The 19,728-nt window shown below is 40.8% G+C and overlaps 1 protein-coding gene across 1 annotated transcript in view; it reads left to right on the top strand.

The window, feature by feature from the left end:
- Positions 1-18,643, top strand: part of tafa4b (TAFA chemokine like family member 4b) — a 44,190-nt gene extending 25,547 nt beyond the window's left edge. Inside the window, exons 4-6 of the mRNA XM_084347313.1 lie at positions 1,148-1,303; positions 15,534-15,658; positions 17,644-18,643. Of these exons, the coding sequence (XP_084203439.1) occupies positions 1,148-1,303; positions 15,534-15,658; positions 17,644-17,655 (293 nt within the window). The 3' untranslated portion in view covers positions 17,656-18,643. The remainder of the gene's footprint in view (positions 1-1,147; positions 1,304-15,533; positions 15,659-17,643) is intronic.
- Positions 18,644-19,728: the final 1,085 nt, after the last annotated feature.

Here is a 19,728-nt window from a genome sequence, read left to right as displayed (position 1 = left end):
TTTCACAGCATCCTCTTGCTGTTGTGAACAGACCGTACACAAACACATGTCTGAGACTGCCCCTGCATGTTCTTTATATGGTAATAAAACTACATTTATCTTCATGCATGTGGAGACAAGTCTGTATGATAAAACATATTTACATTAGGAGACGCCTGGAAGATAAAGAACTTTTTAATAGAACAGAAAATAATTTATTAAAAGCATTTTGTTCCTGTAACATCACACACACACACACACACACACACACACACATACATACACGCACACACATAAAAACACATTTCCCCACCTGGCAGAGAGCTTTGTGTTGAAACTTACTTTAAGTTAAGCGTGCCCTTCTGTCCCATTACTGTCAAGACAATGTTATAATTAACCAGACCAAGGTCCCCAGGGAAGTGCGGAGATAATCAAGGGAGATTAGACGCTGTTTGTGTGTTGGAGGTTTCAGGTGAAAAGCAATTATCCTCGTATGAGTTACGACTTTCAGGATCACACAGGCAGACGCACGAATGCGGGGAGGACAACGCATACACACAGGGCTAAAAAAAAAAAAAAAAAAAAAATGCAGTGTGAATACAGGTGCAGTCATCCATACACACCCACACATACACAAAGATACACTTAACAGCAATGAGTTCAGGCCGGAAGGATTTAAGTGTATCCTTTTGCTGCTCTACCGCACGACTCCCTCATAAAATGTGCATGTCTGTTCTTTGCTCAGATCAAACGGTTTATTGTGACTGAAAGGAGCCCAAAGAAATTATTATTTTTTCAACATTTCCCGCTTGTCGTGTTTTTCTCCCCTGCACACTATGGCAGCAGCAGAGCCGCCTCTGTGTCTAAGTTAATGAGGGCACTGGGCTGAGAATAAAAGCAAAGTATCACTAAAGAGTGTTTACTTATGAATCAAAGAGTATGAGACTAGAATAAACTGAGGAGTTTATACAAAAGTAAATAATTCAGCAGATTTGTTTAATCCTCAGAGAAGCCGTCGTGGTGTATATTTGATTGTTATTTGCAGCAAACATTCACTCCAATTTGAACTTTAACGTTTTTGAGCAAGAAACCGTCACTATAAGTCATTTTAAAAGTCTATTTGAAATAATCCCCCGTCTCAATTTTTTTCCTTCTCTGTCTCTCTCAGTCTCATACCAGGTGAAGCAGGGGACGTGCGAGGTGGTGGCCATCCATCGCTGCTGTAATAAGAATAAGATTGAGGAGCGCTCTCAAACCGTCAAGTGTTCCTGTTTCCCTGGGCAGGTGGCAGGCACCACCAGAGCCAGACCCTCCTGTGTGGAAGGTAAAAACACCACAACCCTGTGTCTTTGTGTGTGTATGTGAATGTAGACATCCATATATCCTACTGAAGGATTGCATTGCAGCCCCATATTACAGACCATTCGTCGTAGGTAGAAATGTATCCACGCAGTAAGAATAGGTGCCAACATTGTTCATTTTTTGTAGAAATATCAATATTTATACGTGTGAGGAAAAAAATGCTTCAGCAGATATTGAAACTAAGTTGTATTTCAAAGGAGAACTGTTTCCTTCAGCATATCACCCACATGACACTGATTCTTGATGAGCTGCTCACTGACCAACAGTCAAACTCAGCAAAGAGTCTGTGGAGCCGTTGCACCGCCTACTTCAACTGCAGCGGCGTCAACCTCTTGTAACCTTCATATTTTGTTAACTTTTAGGAAAATGTAATGTACATGGACGGAGCTCTCAGATCTGAAAAGTGAAGCGAATGCATTCTTTCAAATAGCGACTGGTTTCAAAAAGAAGTCCGATTGTATATAAGCCTATGAGAAAATGAAACATTTTCCTCATGATTTTATGGTTTTTAACGTTAGTTTCAAGTCTTCTCTAATACAACATGCTGCTCGTATTGCGAATTATGTTTTTGTTTCGAATAAAATAGAGGATCTATCTATCTATCTATCTATCTATCTATCTATCTATCTATCTAAAGCTGCATATGATTAAGGGTGTGGCTACCTTGTGATTGACAAGTCGCTACCATTGCATGTCATTGGATTGACAATCAGATCCAATCAGGATATCCTCCCTAGATTCACCCTTTCATCACTTCTAGCTCCAAAAAACCAAGATGGCGGTGGCCAAAATGCCAAACTTGAGGCTTCTAAACGAAAGTCCACAAACAAATGGCTGACATCACAGTGGGTTTACACACACAGCACACTGCAGCTATATAACACATACAGTCAGGAACATATTCAAACCCAAAATGCTGCACAACAAATCAAACAGAAACATTCAAGCTGTCTTGTGCAACATTCTTTACCGTTTTCCCACAACTCTGCAGCAAGGCCTCTGCAACTCTGTCAAACCCTGGAAACATGACCAGAATACAAAATTATGTTGTGTAGTTTTGGACAGTGCTCGGATGAACATGTTTTTGTAATATTTGACAGACGACTGAATCCGACAGTGTCTTGTTTTTAAGCATTTTGCATCATTAAAGTTGCTCCATGCAACCCCTCACATAAAAACAAATCATCAGCAGATTCATTTTGGAGACATTAGTCACATAAATAAAGTCCACTGCAGGAGAGATTAATCGGTTGCACTTTAAACTGCTGCCGGCTGGATTCTGTGTGAAAGTTGTTTTTTTTTCATGGCACAAAAGGGGTATCTGCTCTTTCTCTAACACAAACAGAGCTAAACCTTTTAAGGTGGCTGAAAACATGAAAAGCTAAAGTAAAAGTGGCACACAGCCTTTCAATCTGTCGGAGCAAAGCCACACAAGAAAGAAACACAGGCAGAGGAGGAACAAATATCAAAAGAAAGAAACAAAACGTGTGGAGGTGAAATTCACACCATGAAATATGTCCTGTGATGCCTCTTTTGTTCATGATAATCACACCAATAAGTCAGTTTTATTTTTATTTTAATGCACTAGAGCACTTTTAAGGTGCACTATGTAGTTTGGGGGAGGACATTTTAATCAGAAGAGACGGCTCTTCATTGACTGATTTTTATGTTTAAACAAACTAAATAAACAAACTCCCTTACTGCAACTGCATAAACTGAATAAACAAACTGACCTTAAAGGACGCGACGACTTTGTACTGTTTTACTTTGTTTATATTTGGCAGACCCTGCCACCTTTCTAGCTTCAAACAGTGTTCTGGGGACCTCATTTTCCTCAGAGAACAGCTTGTTTATTCAGTAATTTAAAGATAAATATGTCTGACTTTGTAGTATCACCTCATTGATATTGTGAATATTAAAATTCCGAGTTTAATTTCTTCTCCAAAACTACATAGTGCCCCTTTGATACACATACACTGGAGCACTTTTGAAAAGTGGTTAAATATGCATATTCTTTCAGTGTATACTGTATACTAGATCATGTAACATGAAAGATTAAAGCCACTAATGCAGGTACTGGTGGGCCAATCACCAGTGCCTCCTTATTCCCCCTGTGCTGTATGAAAGGAGAAGCAAATATACGACAGCTGTCGGCCAACAGTGCCTCAGCCTCAAGACTGGAAATTCAAACCGCAGTTTAAAAGGCACGATTTTATTTGGGACAGCATTCAATTTCATAACTAGTCGTGCCACTGGAGTACACGACAGATGGTGATAAAGAAAGTGTTTTCCCATAAAAAATTATAAAGAATAAAGAACAAGCATAAGCAAGAGGAAAGTTTGGGGACAACGATGGGTAAAATCGTAACATCAAACCACGATGCTGTTCTCAATTTTGAGCAAATTAATTATCCAAGGATTTCTGCTTGCATACTCAGCAAGCATATACATGTAAGTGTGTTTGTGCCTGTTAATGCCAGCTGTGTATGAGGGAGCGCAGTGATGATGGACAGATGAAAGCTGTGGGTCGTTTTCGTCGACCTTTGTTCCACCCGTTCGAGCTCCCGCCCAGCAAGAAACAAGCAGTGTCACTGACCCCTATCATCCACAGACGCTCCGCTGAGATCGCAAACACACACACAGTGCCAGCCAACCCCATCCAATCACGCTGTATTAGCCCCCTACCAGAGGAAAATACATAGTTGTCTCATATGTGAGAAGAGCCAGTAAATCTCCGAAGTACACGGGTTATTCAAACTGTTAAGGTCAGCCAGGGGGTGGAAGCTGAATCCAAACACTCGCAGGCCTGAATAACACAATAAAACAATGCAAATACAGACTTTGATGAGGTGTGTGGGCAGAAGATGAACTGATGTATTTTCTCAGACTCTGAACTTGATCAGATTTACAGTTTTTGGTTTATTTATGATGTAGATTAATAATACGGTAATTATCAAGGGGGAGGCAAATAAAACAAACAAACTTGTTCACCTGCCCTAGTTTTAATTAGTTCATTTTTACTGCCAGACAGAATATAGAACTGTAAAAAGAGAAAATTAAAGAGGCTTTATGTAACAATTTGTAGCAATTTACATGTACAAATCACCACATGTGATTAGATTGTAACGTGACGTGAATATGAGACCTTCCGTGTCTCTCTTGGTCGAGAAGGACGCCTGAGTACCTCATCTCAGTGCCTCTCTCCGTAATGTTTAGAAATCCTTTAGTTTAGATAAGAAGTCCACTGACATAAACAACCGGCTTCCATCACAACAGAAGTTCCACAGAGCCCCTTTAAACTTATTTAGCTTGGTAACAACATACAACAACTTTTTCCCTTGGAGGACCAAAACTGAAAAACTAAAGCAAAGACCTATGGTGTTGGATTGTTGAGGTGAAAGTTGATCCCAAGTTCCCTTAATTGGCTGACTTACTGTGCAAAGTGTCACTCTGTCCACTGTGTTTTAGTTATGAAATAAATACAAAAATTGAGATCATACATATTTAAAGAGACTTTATACCTCCCAAAAAAAACAACATAAATATTCATTTACATTTTACATTTTTTAAATTCATCTGCTGGGCTTTGGGCAGCCCTGTTCTGAGTATTTAACTGTTGTGTTTTGTTGACAAGGGCTTTACTTCTCTTTGTTTCGGGTCCCACAGATCCTTCTGTTGGCTGAGAAAAATTGCAAGTTTATAATTGCAGCATTTTTTTCTTTTTCTTTTGAATTCATCATAATCAAATACTTATATTATTAATATTTGACTTTCTAATCCTTCTCTTTGCCAAAAACTGCATAACAAAGATCAGAAATCAACATGCATATATATATATATATATATATATATATATATATATACACACACACATTAATGACAAAAAGTCATTCACATGCAAAGACTTTTATATTTTATTATCTACATATTGACGTTAATGTTATCCTCCAGAGACGTCAAGCTGTTGAGCCTTTTATGAACAAACTGTTATAAAAACTCTTAAGTAGAGAAATCCAAGTAGACCTATTTGAGAAGTGCTGAATAAAAAGCACTGTCAACACCACTCACAGATGTGGAGAATTTAAAATCTATTGTATTTAACCGTGTTTTACCGCTGAGCTCTCTGAGACCCCGAACAGAATTAATGCATCATTTTCTGTAGCATTTTGTGGACTTCATTAGTTGCAAGCAAACTCCCACACACAGTCTAACTTGCAAAAATACATTCATTTGGAGTGTTTCGCTACTAGATTCAGTTAAGGGTGGCTTCTTTTTTTGCCACCATGAAGGTCTAGCATGTTGCAAATAAACATATTTTTGCAGGTTTGACAATGTGTGGGAGTTTGCTTACAACTTCTGGTCTACTCATCCCTCACCTACACACATGGCTCATGAAAAAGATGTGTATTTTTTCTGTTTTGGACTTCATTAGTAAAAAAGTAGTTTGTAAGTAATTCTCATAAATTCAGGAAAAATAAAGCTGATAAAACAATAGTAAATGTGTTGTTTTGCTGTTAATGAGGGCCCACATTTGGGTTTTTTACTATCCACCTGCACCCTAATCTGTCCAATTTTCACGTGCTTCTGAGTTTTTAAGTGACTGACTTCATTCCTTTGAAATCAAACAAGCAAACCTCACATGTTTAACTTCCTGTGCTGTGCTCAAGTGTTCACTATGCACAGTGCACCCATCCAGCTTGTTGTTATTACCGTGTGTGGCCAGTAGACGGTGCTTTTCCCATTCAAATGACTCAGTCACCAACATACCTGCCAGGTCATTTCAGCACTATTTTCACCCAATAAGAAAAAGTAGATTTGTTGTTTAACCTCTTTGATGAGTTCCTCGATGGGAACAATTGCTTGATAATGATGAAATCAGGCAACCATGGCAAAGATGATTGCCCTCGTAATGAAAGTTGGGATAAATAAGGAATCATGAGAAACTTCGCTAACCTCTCAGAATAGGCACTGCCCCAACACTTTTGTTTGTTCTCTTCTCTTAAAGACTCGGCGTAGTCTGCTAAGAGTGAGGAATGACACTGATGAGAAGCTAATAGACTCACAGGTATTGCTGTGTTACTGAAAGTCGATCAGTGATAAACTCTTTTTCATTGTCTTAATCACTTTTTTATTGCTTTCTTCTTTTTCTCCCTCACATCACGCGCACACATGCGGACAAACAGCTTCGTTTCTCCATCACACCAGTCATGAGGTTTTTCTAATTTCCTATTCAGATCTCACCTCTGTGTCTCATCACCTCTCACTTCTAAATCCTGTGCTCAGCAGCACTTATCTCATGAGTCACGCTTGACCTCTGAGTTCCCAGTTACAAAAGATCTCACCTCATCACACACCGCACAAGGCACACAAACACACATCCACGCATGCTGCTTTCACCTTTTTAGGCTGGAGCACTGATGGAAGGAGACAAAACCCTTCTCAGTAGCCAGCCTTTGTAGAGAAGCCATAGTGTAAATGGAGTTACATTATTGATGCTGGCTGAAAGAGGAGTAAATGGCAGCAGGTCCCATTACTGCTGCACGGTGGGGCCCATTACTGTCAGACTAACTTTTTCAAGTGAACTCCATGCGTCAAATATTCTTTTTCTTGATTTTTTTTTCATTAATCTTGAAACATGCTCTTTCTGTATCGATTTTTATACAAGAATGAGTGCCGTGTGTGAATGAAGAGTAAGTATTTGTCGTAGGGTGATTTGAAAAAGTCTAAATCAGACTGTGAAGACTTTCTAGAGGTGTAATTAATAATATCTAATAAATAGAAGTAATTTTTTAAAAAGAATACTCTGTGGGAGAACTGTACTGGGTCCACTTGTGTGTCCGCATGTTGTGGATTTTAAATTTGGAGAGCAAACTAGCTTGTCGAAGTGAACACAAAATGTGTGTCCACTGTTTGGTTTTACTGCAGTAGCATTCAGGATAAATAAAATGTTTTTTTTGTCTCAATTTGGGCTCTGCCAAGTTTAGTTAAGCTCACGGGGTTAGTTAGGAATGTGCTGGTTTTGGCTCGAGCTTGTGTGCACCTCAAGGGAATGAATGTAAGACTGTGCAATGTAAAAAAAGAAAGGCTATCCTCGCATAAACTATGTGGTTATTACTCCTTGCTCAACTGTTAAAATGCTCATATGTTTTACTTATGTAAATGTCACTATCAATACAACAGTGTATAAAATCCTCTATTACAACACTGGCATTCAAAATTGTAAGTGTTAGCACCAGAATATACTAGAGTATGGAGAGTCAAATGTGTATGTAAAGGAAGAATGAATGCTTTCAGTACCACATTATCTATGAAGTAATGTGCAGAACTGATTGGAACCACTGTATATAGTGCAACTACATGTCATAAGTACCTCCAAATTGTACTTAAGGGGACAGTGTGTAGGATTTAGGGTGATTTTGGGGCAGAAATTGAATATAATATTCATAATTATGTTTTCATTAGTGTTTAATCACCTGGAAATGAGAATTGTTGTGTTTTTGTTAGCCTAGAATGAGTCTTATATTTTTACAGAGGGAGTTGGTCCTCTTCCTTAGGGTCTGCCATGTTTCTACGGTAGCCCAGAAGTGACAAACCAAAGATGGCCTTTAGCATTTTTGGGCATTTTCAGTGGCCGCTGTGTGTCGGGGGTGTTCAGTTGGTTGTAATCTGCAACCTCACCGCTAGATACCACCAAATCCCACACACACTCACTGAGTTGCCAGCAGTAAGAAGGACTTTTTAATCTTTTCACAGACGCTCTGTCATTAAAGTGTGTTTGGTGGTGGGGAAAGACAGACAACACCTTGATAAAAACTGGGGCTGAGTGGATTTAGTTCGGTGTGTGATTTGGAGAAACTCAGCGACAGACAAACTGTGTTTCATTACTGGGCAAAGAAATCAAGTTTAGCGTTCCGGCGCACATCAGCCTGCTGTTGTTTACTGTTATATCGGCTCCATAGTGTCACGCTTTTGTCATTTTGTCATCCCGCTCCTGTGTATGTGTGTCACCGTTCGCTGTGTATAATCTATTTTTCTGACCGTTTTTCCACTGCACTTTTGCACTTGTGTTTTCTCGTCATGCATACCTGGGTGTGCTGGCACTGCTGTGTGAGCCTCGGCAACAGAGATACAGTGTGTTAGTAAATCACTGTAGAAAGAGATGGATGCCTCTCTCCAACTGCCTCTGCACTCCAGGATCACTGAGTGGAACAGTTACAATGCCTCAGGGTATCCATACCTCTGGGTCCATCTCCAACTCTGTGTGTGTGTGTGTGTGTGTGTGTGTGTGTGTGTGAAGGTACATCATATTTCCTCTAAATATTAATGACCTGGGAGCAAGGGCACGGGACTGCTTGTGATTGTGCTTTTACGTCCGGCACTTGGGGCCGCATATACAGTATGTACGCACACAAAACACACAAAGGCGCTGTATGTGCACAGCAGCCACGTGTGCACATGCTAACGCACATAGGCACAGATGCAAAGTGAAAGTAAACTCCCTGTTGCAGTTTGTGTTGCTCCGTTGAGTGAGTTCAGCTGGTGCCTTTGTAAAGTATTAATGGGCAAACACTCTAACAGATACACGCCTCAGTGCACATATTGTATTAGTATGCTCTGCCTTACATCAAACAGGCTATATTCCAATGATACAATTGCATATGTAGTCATCGAATGAGGTCTTTTCATATCAAAGGCTAATGTATTATTCTTTATCAAGTCACATGATATAGGATGACTTGAGATGAAACAGTGAGAGGTGAGAGCAGAGTCCCTTTGAACTTACATATAATTAGTGACGTATTCAATTTCACCGCATAAAATACGTTTTCACGTATTTGCCGGATATTAGTTTACTGTTCTGATGTTACATTTCCTGCTTAGGTGTGTTATAAAAAGAGTGCAAGTATATTCACAGATGAAATATCCTCATTACTATCAGTGTTGGAGTGTAACTAACTACATTTACTCAAGTACTGTACTTAATGACAAATTCATGGCACTTGTGCGTTCCATTTTATGCAACTCTATACTTCTACTTCACAACATCTCAGAGGCAAGTGTACTTTCTACTCGTCTGACAGCAGCTTTAATAACTAGTTACACTTTATATTTCAATTTTTTATACATTTCCATGTGTCCAAATTTTGTAATTTTGAATTTTTCTGATGAACTGAAGGCTTAAATGTTGCTCTCTTCCTTATCAACCACTGTTTAATCAGGGAAAATTGATCATTAACCTCTTTTACAGGTTAATGCCCAGAAAGCACATTCATACTGGCTGGAAAGGACAAATACATGGTAACAACCATTGTAATGACAATAAAGAAATTAGCAAGCCCAAACAAGAGCAAATAGTTCAATAAAAGCAAGAATTAGCAAACATGTCTAATGGTACAACAATAAAAACAGTACACTGAGGGAAAAGAAAAGTTAACAACAACAAAGAAATCTGAAATTAGTCTGCGAGTGGGAAGGATAGAGAAAACAACAGCAATAAAAAACAACGAAGTAGACTATCAACTAAAATCTATAAATAATAGACATGTGTCTGAATTAACCAAAGCAGTAACACTGCACAACAACCACTTAATCTAATAAACCCTTAATAGGATCAACCAACACGTACCTGCCTAATTTTAATACCTCTTGTAATTTGTTCCATTTATTTAGTGCGAAAAACTTAAAGCTAATTGACCGAGCTCAGTATTTATCTGAGGAATTTCAAGGGATAAAAGATCTTGTGAGCATGTTTGATGACAAGTGGGTTCAACTTTTAAAAGAGTAGTGAGGTAGTAGGGTAACTCGTCCAGCAGCGGCTCATAAATAAAGAGGAGGCAATTTCCTTCCTATCACTAATAAGAGAAGACCCACTCACACTCTGATGCAGCTCACAGTGGTGAGTTCTGAAACCATCAGCGGTGATAAAATGTTGATTTTTTAGATTCACCTATTGACACATACACATTCATAAACTGATGACAGAGGCTGCCATGCAAATGTGCCGACCTGCTCATAGGTAGCCATGCAACGACTCCTATCCAAAGCATCCAACAATATTTCCACGCTCAGCCATTCACACACACACACACACACTGATGGAACAGCCAGAAGGAGCAAGTTGGGGTTCAGTATCTCGCCTTGAGGTGCAGCCGGGCCACAGGCCTCCCAATCAGTGGGTGACCTGCTCTACCTCCTGAGCCACAGCTGCCCCATTGTCAAAAAAAAGCTGAAGAAACATGTGATGGTCTTATAGAATATGATGCATTGCTGGAGATTAATACTTTATCACCAACATTTTTTCTGTTTTGTATAAGTACTTTTACTCCTGTAAAGGATCTATATACTTCTTCCACCACTGATTAATCTAGTGTGGGTTTAATTTACACCTGTTTTTTGTCTTCCTAGGTGAGCAACGTGTGTCAACTTGTTTATTGTGTTTAATTTTAAAGCAATTTTCTTCCACTGTACAACATGCTATGTACTGTATCAAGTTTGCCCTTTTTCCCTGGGAGGTCTTGTGTTCTTCATTAACACTTGTTATATACCTGCGGCAACATTCTCTAAGTGTTAATTGGCCAATAACAAGGCATTATACACAATTTACAGGCTTATATTTAGTCTCAAGAGTCTGAGCAATACATCAATTATGTGTTCATGTAAAGTCACAGAATTAACATGTGGATGAGGGGACCTGCAGTTTCAACTTTGTCCACTTGATGTCACAAACATTACAATGACAATGCAGGCGGCATTGCAGGAAGAAACAAACAGAAGGTGCTCACACACACCAACAAACACACACACACACACAGAAATGAAAAGCTGTACCCACAACAGGCATATGGATGAGTGACATTTATTGGGTGTGTGTTAGATTGACATGTTGTGATCAGCAGGAGGAGAGACAGAGCTGTAGGCAGCCTTGTAGTGTCAAACCTCTGCACACCTTATTTAGAGCACCCCAGAGACTAGGCGGGAACCTGGGGAATAACATAGCCTCAGTCCCCCGCGTTGCCTAATCACCTGCACCTTAAGCAAAGCAATGTCTAGACGTTTGCCCTCAGCCGAGACCGCGCTGAAAGTTTGAGAGAGAACTTAAAAGGGAGCCATTTTGGGTGAAAACTCCGTCGTAATGAGCTGATGGTAACTGTGATGAAATGTATGCCTGAGCTGCAAACCTGTTTTAATTAGCATATGCACCTTTTGTGAATATGAATGTAGACTCTTAATGAGTCTGATCCAATTAGAGTAGGTAGCCTGAGAGATACTTCGTGTTATACACATTTTTTTCCTGGAGAATATGCATCCGCTTTCTATTTCAAGTGCTTGGCAGGGATTCATTTTCACACTTACTCATTGAATGCTCAACTGAAATAATGTATAGGGAGGTTATTGCAGAGAAAATAAAGCCATTATCATCAAATTAGCTCAATCCTTTTAAAAGCAACTGAGCTAATACTGCTTTTCAAGTATTTCTGCTTGTCGACTGTGGACAATGTGTTGATGAGATAGCTCAACATTATATACTTATTTTCTTTCTTTCTGACAGTTATGGTACCACAGTCAAGACTTTCTGGTTCATTGAAAGCTACAGCCAGCAGCTGGTTAGCATTATATACCTTAGCATAAACACTGGAAACAACTAGCCTGGCTCTGAGTTAACGAGAGCCACCTGCTACCAGTGTTGGAGAAGTCACTTTGAAGCTACTTGAGACTGACAACTAAAAAACTGATCAAATTGTCTATTTACATGTGGAATGAAATTATACAAAACACAATATTTAAGAACAACAAAACAACAAAATAGAATACTAAAAGCTAAAACAAACATCCAGAAAGCTAGAATCTAGGTGGGAGTATTGCATCAAGCAGGACTACTCAGTTAGGTCACTTTTGAAATAAAAACTATAAAACTATAAATAGAAATAATAGAAAGTGATGACTAAATGACCCCTAATACAAGTGTCCCTTTCTTTTTGTGGCCTAAAATTGTTTGGAGTTTCACTAGTTACCTACACAAATTAAACTACTTGAATCAATATGCAAATATAAATGTACTTGAACTAGCAGCAAGCTACTAGTTTAATTATATCACTTCTCCACAGCAGTGCTAGGACTCCATGTAAAAATGAAAATGTCCCTTTAAAGAAAAGGTATCGACCTTTTCTTTAAAGGGACAGTTCACCCCAAAATCAAAGCTCCTTCTAGTGACCGCACAGGATGTAAACATTAATGGCATCCCCCTTGGCTGTGCTGTAATGTTAGCAGGCTTAGTTAGCTGGCCTCTCGTCCATAGTGCAGTAGCAAAAAAATAGTCCCTCCATGAAACTGCTCACAACAAGGTCTGTGAATTATTTTGAAAGAGCCCTATTGTTTAGTTTTTCAAATGTTCTTATTCTTTTTGTCACTTTGAGCACCACAAGCCGAGTGCCATCTAGTTCCATTATATTGGAGAGAAAGCAGACATCTCTACGGCTAGTATCTCCAAAAGCTGGCAACACACACCAAAACAATCTAGATAAAAAAGCACTACAGGTAAGGGTGAACAGTCTCTTTGAACAAGTTTAACTATATAACTATTTCTTTAAAGTAGAATTGAAAGACGTCCATTCAGACTTGAAATCAAATACTTTTACTTCAGATGAAGTCTCGTAAAAAGAGACCTTTGTTCGCCATCTGCACAGAAACAGACCTTGAAGGCATCACAGCTATAAGGTGAATCCAAACAGCGCCCACCACCAGCGTCTACACATTTACTTTTAGTAGGGCTCAGAAGAACATATGGTCCCAGAGGTGATGAGCTCAGAATGAACTACTGCACACACTAAGTACCTCTGTAATCTTTTTATCATTGACCTGTTGAGACCTGTCTGTGAGTGCTGTCTAACATCTGAACCATCCATGACATCACAGGCCTTGTACTGGCTGCCGTTCATTCTGTGACTTGACAGGCAGGTGCTTATGTGTCACTCCTGCCGCGCCCTCCCAGTATAGCATGAGATAAGCTGCGGGGAACGCTAACTCCATAATAGCACTCAGAGGCCATGCCCATTAGCTCTAAATAACAGTCTTGCAGTGCAAAGCGCCGTCGTCGACACCATAATGGCCACATTAACGAGCATTACACAGCCATTGGTTTTTAGAACCGCTTACTGCCACTGAGCTCATGCATCATAACAGTGTGTTCAACATTACGCCCCGTGAAAGCTGTGACTTTTTTTTTGTGACTTGGCAACTTGGCTTTCCTTGTTTCCCTACATGTCTTTCTGTGTCTGTAACTGCACTTGTGCTGTCTGTTTCCCACTCTGCTTCAGTTCGTTACGAGCAGCACCGCAGAAAGGAGCCGATTAAACAAAGGTCTCTCTGTTCCCTTTGTTTAATCGGCTCCTCTCTCTGCTAGACTCAGTGATAGCCATCCTCAAACAGCCTCTTTCCACCCCCAGTTCTCTCTCTGCCTCTCCCAGTCCCCCTCGCCGCTCATTTCCACACTAAAGACGTTTTTCTCTGTGAACACCTTTTATTTAGCCTCCCTCTCCCCCTTCTTTTCCCTCCCTTTCTTTCAGTGTTTTCTTCCAACATGATGCTCGAGACTATTTGTCCATGGTCTTTTGCATTATGCAGTTGAAAGCCCATTTTCTTCCCAATAGCTCCTCATCATCTCCCTTTGTTGGAAACAATAGTCACTAGAGATCCAAATTTCTTTCTGAAAACCATCAATCCACGAGTTTTAATGAAGTTGGAGAAATGCGTGAACTCTTTTATGCCTCCCTGCCTCCACACTTGAGACAGAAGGACGGATGGATGATGAGTTAGGAGAGAGGGAATTGAGTTATTCTCAGCTGTCGGGCTGTCTCCTGTCTAGACAGTGGGTCAGATGATCTGGAAGATTTGAGTGTCAGCTGCTAAAACCTGAGAAAACTTTGGCTTTTGACACGGGATTAACTGTAGATCAGGTCGAGTTCTCAAGCTGTGTGTGAATACCCATTTTCTAGCACATACACAGCACATCATTACTTCATTTTTTAATAATTCGATACAATTAGGGAAATTTGATTTCAGTCAATCTCTGAAGGCCCTTTTCATATATTTGTTTTTCACAACATGAAATGTGCAGGAATGAACAGAGATATTATATTCCTGCATCACAAAAAACAAATCACACAATAGATCATAAACACGAGTGTCAACAATGAGAGCACACTGTTTTAATTGATGGCATTGCTTCATCATAATCCAGGAACAATTCTCATTGGCTTGCTGATCATACCAGAAACAATAGGGAAGTTAGGTGATTCATTTAAAATTAAAGTGGTGACTCATACATCTGCACAAAAGCAAAAATAGATACAAATTCACATGGTAGCCACGCGTCATTGGTTATATGCAGTAAAAGACTTTGTTTGATGCTGAAATCTTGTGTCATATTTCCCCTGTCATGTCTACTTTATTATTTTTTCATCCTGCGGATGCCAGATTTACCCAATGCTGTACAGGCTTTAGGATCCCATGTTGAGGGATTACATTAATCTAATCACATTTTTTATTCTTTTAAAAAAGGTAACTGCTATACATTTAAGCTCCTGTGAATCTCACAGTAATCACATTACAGATGGAGAAACACATGACTGCTGAGAGACACAGGAGGCTTTAACAGAGCCACAGTCATAAGCGCTGTTCATGGTGCTGATCATCCCAGCCCTGGGATCAGCACCATGGACAGCGCTCGTCGCATTTACAATAAAAATATGCTGCAGGAGCTACTGTTATTTGGTGTCCTTCCAGGGAACCAAAACGTGCCCTCAAGGGTGCTCTTCCAGTGGAGAAAACATGATGAAGTGCCCTCGAGGGTGCCCTTCCAGTGGAGAAAACATGATGAAGTGCCCTCAAGGGTGCCCTTCCAGTGGAGAAAATGTGGTAAAGTGTCCTCTAGAGTGCCCTTCCAGTTCACCATAAATGTATCCCGACTTTCTGCAAACAGGTGCCCCCCGCATACAGCTGGTGCCCCTTTTCTTTTTGCCTCTGCCCCTCAAACATCCTGAGTCTGCCACTGAGTGTGACTGAGTTATCGTGTGGGTTATGGTTGTCCGTTTATGTTGTACTTGTCATTAATTCAGGGCTCTTCCTCACATCCTTGTGACCCTTTAGTAACCTGCTGTCTTTCTTTTCCTCCAAACCTCCGTTTGCTGCTCCAGCCTCCATTGTAGCCCAGAAGTGGTGGTGCCAAATGCAGCCGTGTATGGACGGAGAGGAGTGTAAGGTCCTGCCTGACCTGACCGGCTGGTCCTGCAGCACTGGCAACAAAGTCAAGACCACCAAGGTGAGAAGAATAGCCTACATGTACATCTAGCCAACTGGAATTATCATAGTCTAGTTCTAATTTCTAAATAATAAGAAGGCATGTAATCATATCAGTGTTCGCATTAAAGAGTCTCCTGAGAAATAAATGATGTCCAGAAATAATAAATAAACGTGTTACCGAGCAGCTTCCAGCTTGACGAACATTTGATGTAGCTACAAATGACCATGATCTTCACTTGAATAGATTTCCTTTTCTATGATACATCTTACCTCAATTAGTGTCTGGTGTTTTTTATATTATATATGACTGCATGTGAGAAGAAAGATCTTAGAAGAACTGACTGCAAGCAAATTAAAAAATAATCTTATGAACAAAGGTTGTTTGGATCTTCAAGACACCCACAGATGAGAGTAGTCAAAGGAGCAATTTCAAACATCAATAAAAAAGTTGCAAAGAAAATACAGAGCTAATCAACATACCAACACCTCTGTGAGCCTTGTTTGTTAATCTGCCGCGACTGTATCTTCTCAGGCAAGTTTAAAAACAACTGATGGTGAAAACACAAGACCTCTGTACGCCGCACACCCCACACAACCGCCGTGTGACGGCGCGTAAACTGAGGCTGTTCGGATGAGATAAATTGATTTAAATGAGGGTCCTTCATGGCCCTTTGTAAGCTGTTGAAGTGTGAAAGTTAATTTGCGGGACTGACGACCGGGGTGTGTGTATGTATGCGCCAGAGTGCATGTTGTAGGATGCAGCAGGTGCAGTTTATTTACAGGTGCGGTGTAAAAAACGAAACAGTTGCGAGGGAAGCGGTGCAGGTGCCATAAGAGTAATTGCTTGAGAGATGGCATAACAGCACAACATCTGTCGCATTCATTAGAATGCATTATGGCTGGGGCCTTCCACTGAGGCTTTACAATTAAGAGTCATAATTAAATTGGTGAGTGGGATAGACTGAACAACTGAGGCACTGCTGCGCTCAGTTGCAGGCAGTGGAATTAATGACCCTGGGCCAAACACAAACTCTGGGACTGATAGGTGCAATTATACCCATTCTGTTGCATGTTTCCATCTCTTCTTCCTCTTCTCTCCTCTTCTCTTTGTTGTGTCTCGTCCGCCCTTGTCTGACTCGCCGATCAGCTGAGAGAGCAATGAGGAGCTGCTGGCTGACTACATCAGTGGACATTAATTGTGTCTTTGCGAGGTGCTTTGGGAGCGGCGAGCAGTTACTTGGAGACTTGGTGGCAGATGTCACTGAAGACAGCTGCAGTGAGACATCGATTCCCTGGCAACTGCTCGAACGGCCCTGCACTCTCGCTCCCCCCATGTCTCTCTTTCTTTCTCCTGCGTCTCTCTTTTTCTACCCATGACCTCCTTTCTCCACCTCAGCGTCTCATTCACCATGATGATCTGTATCTGTCCATCTGTTTCACTCCCACACAGCGTAGGTGTGCTGTAGAGAGATGCATAGACTGCCTTACAGAGCCACCGGAACACTGTTTAACAAGGGAGAGCAAAGACGCCGCACCATAAGATACATATTTTCATATATCCCATTTCATACGTCTGGCTTTATGGGTAAACATTTACAGCATATTCAGGGGTTTTTATGAGCATATCTGTTCATTATAAGTGCACATGGGATGGAGTTTGTTGATGGAAAACAAGCTCTATACATATACGCTTTCAACTCGCTGCCAAAGTGTAAACAAACCATTACGGCTCTGAGACGTGCGAAGACACTGCTGGTCCCTGCAATCAGTCAGTCAGCCAGCTAGACTGCAAACACACATTTTGAAGCCAATGAAAGAGTCGAGAAACAGAGTAAATGATTTGATTTGGTTTGGAATATTCGTCTCTGACCTCTGATTGGCTCTTTCAAATGGAAACGATTCACTCAGCGAGTGTGAACCGGGACACAGAGGTCGCGGCGTGTAATTACATGTCTCCATGACGCTGATTGTCTTCTCTTATCTGTGATATTGTTTCTTCTTTAGGTCACACGATAGCGAGGGAGCCACCGAGCCACGAGGAAACCTGAAACTCTCCATGTGGAAAGGATGGATGACTCACACATATTTACCGTTCAAAGGGGAAATTATCAAGGAAAGGACCGCTGTCGGGCTATCCATCACAAAACAATGGGATAAAATGTACTCATCACAAACTATGTACACTTGTCTACATGGAGCCACACGTAAAGCATATACAGTGTGCTGGTTGTTGAGACCAATGGCCTACAATGATGGACGCCCAGGGTACATCTGGACACAAATGGACTCTTATTTTCCAACAATGGACAAAGTGTGGATTGATCAAAAAACGGTCAATTTCATTTACCGATTAAGCATTTCAAAGTATATATTTCAACAAAGCATTTGTGGATGAGTGTGAGATGTGAACTAAAAGCTGTTATTAGAGTGCTGCTGACCTGCTGTCAATATGTAGAGCTTATACTGGAGACAGTTACAGATGATTTGGGAGAAATGAAAGGGGTAGCAAGCTCAGAACTAGCAAATAGCAAATTAGCATCAAATTGCTCTTGTGGGTCAAGTCACTACCATGACGACTGTTTTGCGGGAGTCATTTTGCAGTTCTAATTAGGAATTGCAGTGTAGGATCATAACAACATATTAAAAATTCATGTAAGATATTTGCACTAGCTGAAACCGTTTGGGAATGTTTTGTTTTTCTAGATATCTCCCATCTTTTGCTGTGGATGTCACATGAAATTGAAGGTGAGCATTTTGTAAAATGTCTGACACTTGAAGTAGATAAATATATATATCATGCCCCATTACTCCCGAGTAGTTATTGGTAAAAACGGCTCAGACTGTTGAGCCTCGCTTACATACAGCTTGGTACAATATCAACTAGCAAAGCGTGATTCATTCATCTCATTTTTGCCCAGAAACATTTCCAAGCTCAGCCTTCAAAGTTATATATCTTTGATCTATTATATTCAGTCTGTGACATCTCTTATGTTAACTGTTAAAAGGAGGCCCATAAAATGTTCTAACAAGGAGGTTGAGTTGTCTTTATGTTGTTATTTCACTTTATTCTATCTAAACTTTCAGGTTCCTAGTCGATGAGTACACTGTAAATGCAAGAAAACCTTATGAATAGGAGTCTTTTTAACTACCCTAAGCAAGAGATAAAGTATGCTTTTGTGCACACATCGCCCATTGATTGCCTCCACAATCCCCCTCAATTCTTCACTGAGATATACTGAAATAATTGCGGCTGATAATGGGAGCTCAACCCTTCGCAAACATGTTTTTTTCTCCTTCAGGGCTCGATCATTACTGCACAGAGTACAACAGCGTAGTGCCCCAAACAACCACCTTACATCTCTCAATTATCTCTGTCCATTCTCCCTCTCACACTCCCCTTTACTTTGAATCTCTCTGGCCCTCTCTCGCATTGTCTTCTTCACATTGCGCCTATCATACATAAGAATGCACAGTTAAACTAGTTTTCACACACTCTGTCCCACACTATATCTTTATTTCCCAGCTGTTTGGACGAGTGTGCTGCCTTTTTGCTCTCATGCTTTCCAATTCCATTTTCTCCCACATCCAAGTGTGAGTCTTTCTCAAACTGTATCTGTCTGCCCCTCTGATATGTGAGTGTGTTGGGTCAGTGTGCCCAGGGGTTAGCCCGCCGGGGGGCTGCTCCTCTGTGAACGAGAGCCTCCGCTTTCAGACATGCTGCTTTGTGAGCTATGATAAATCTGCGGGAGCTGAGCTGCTGCCTCTCCAGCGCTGAGCGCTGAGCCAGAGGGAGCTGGGGGACAGCAGGGCTACCAGTGGCAGGCAGCTCCACTCTCTCATTACTGAGAGGCCTGGATAGCACTGGGCTTCTCTCGGGACCGCTGACATGGAATATTTTTAGGCCTACAGTGCAGCGCTGCAGTTAGGCCAGTCACACCACAATGCCCTCTTTCCTTGAGCAGCGTCTCAGCAACAATAGTCCATTTAGAGTGGGGATACGATGACATTCAGCAGCTGCATTCGCACATAAGCAAACACACCTACATGAACACACATTTAACTTTGAGCAGCCTCCCACCGGCCCACTCA

This window comes from Pagrus pagrus (assembly GCF_965226575.1).
Source record: "Pagrus pagrus genome assembly, chromosome: 3".
Classification (NCBI taxonomy): Eukaryota; Metazoa; Chordata; class Actinopteri; order Spariformes; family Sparidae; genus Pagrus; species Pagrus pagrus.
Note: the sequence above shows the minus strand (reverse complement) of the source record. Positions and strands in the feature narration are given on the sequence as shown.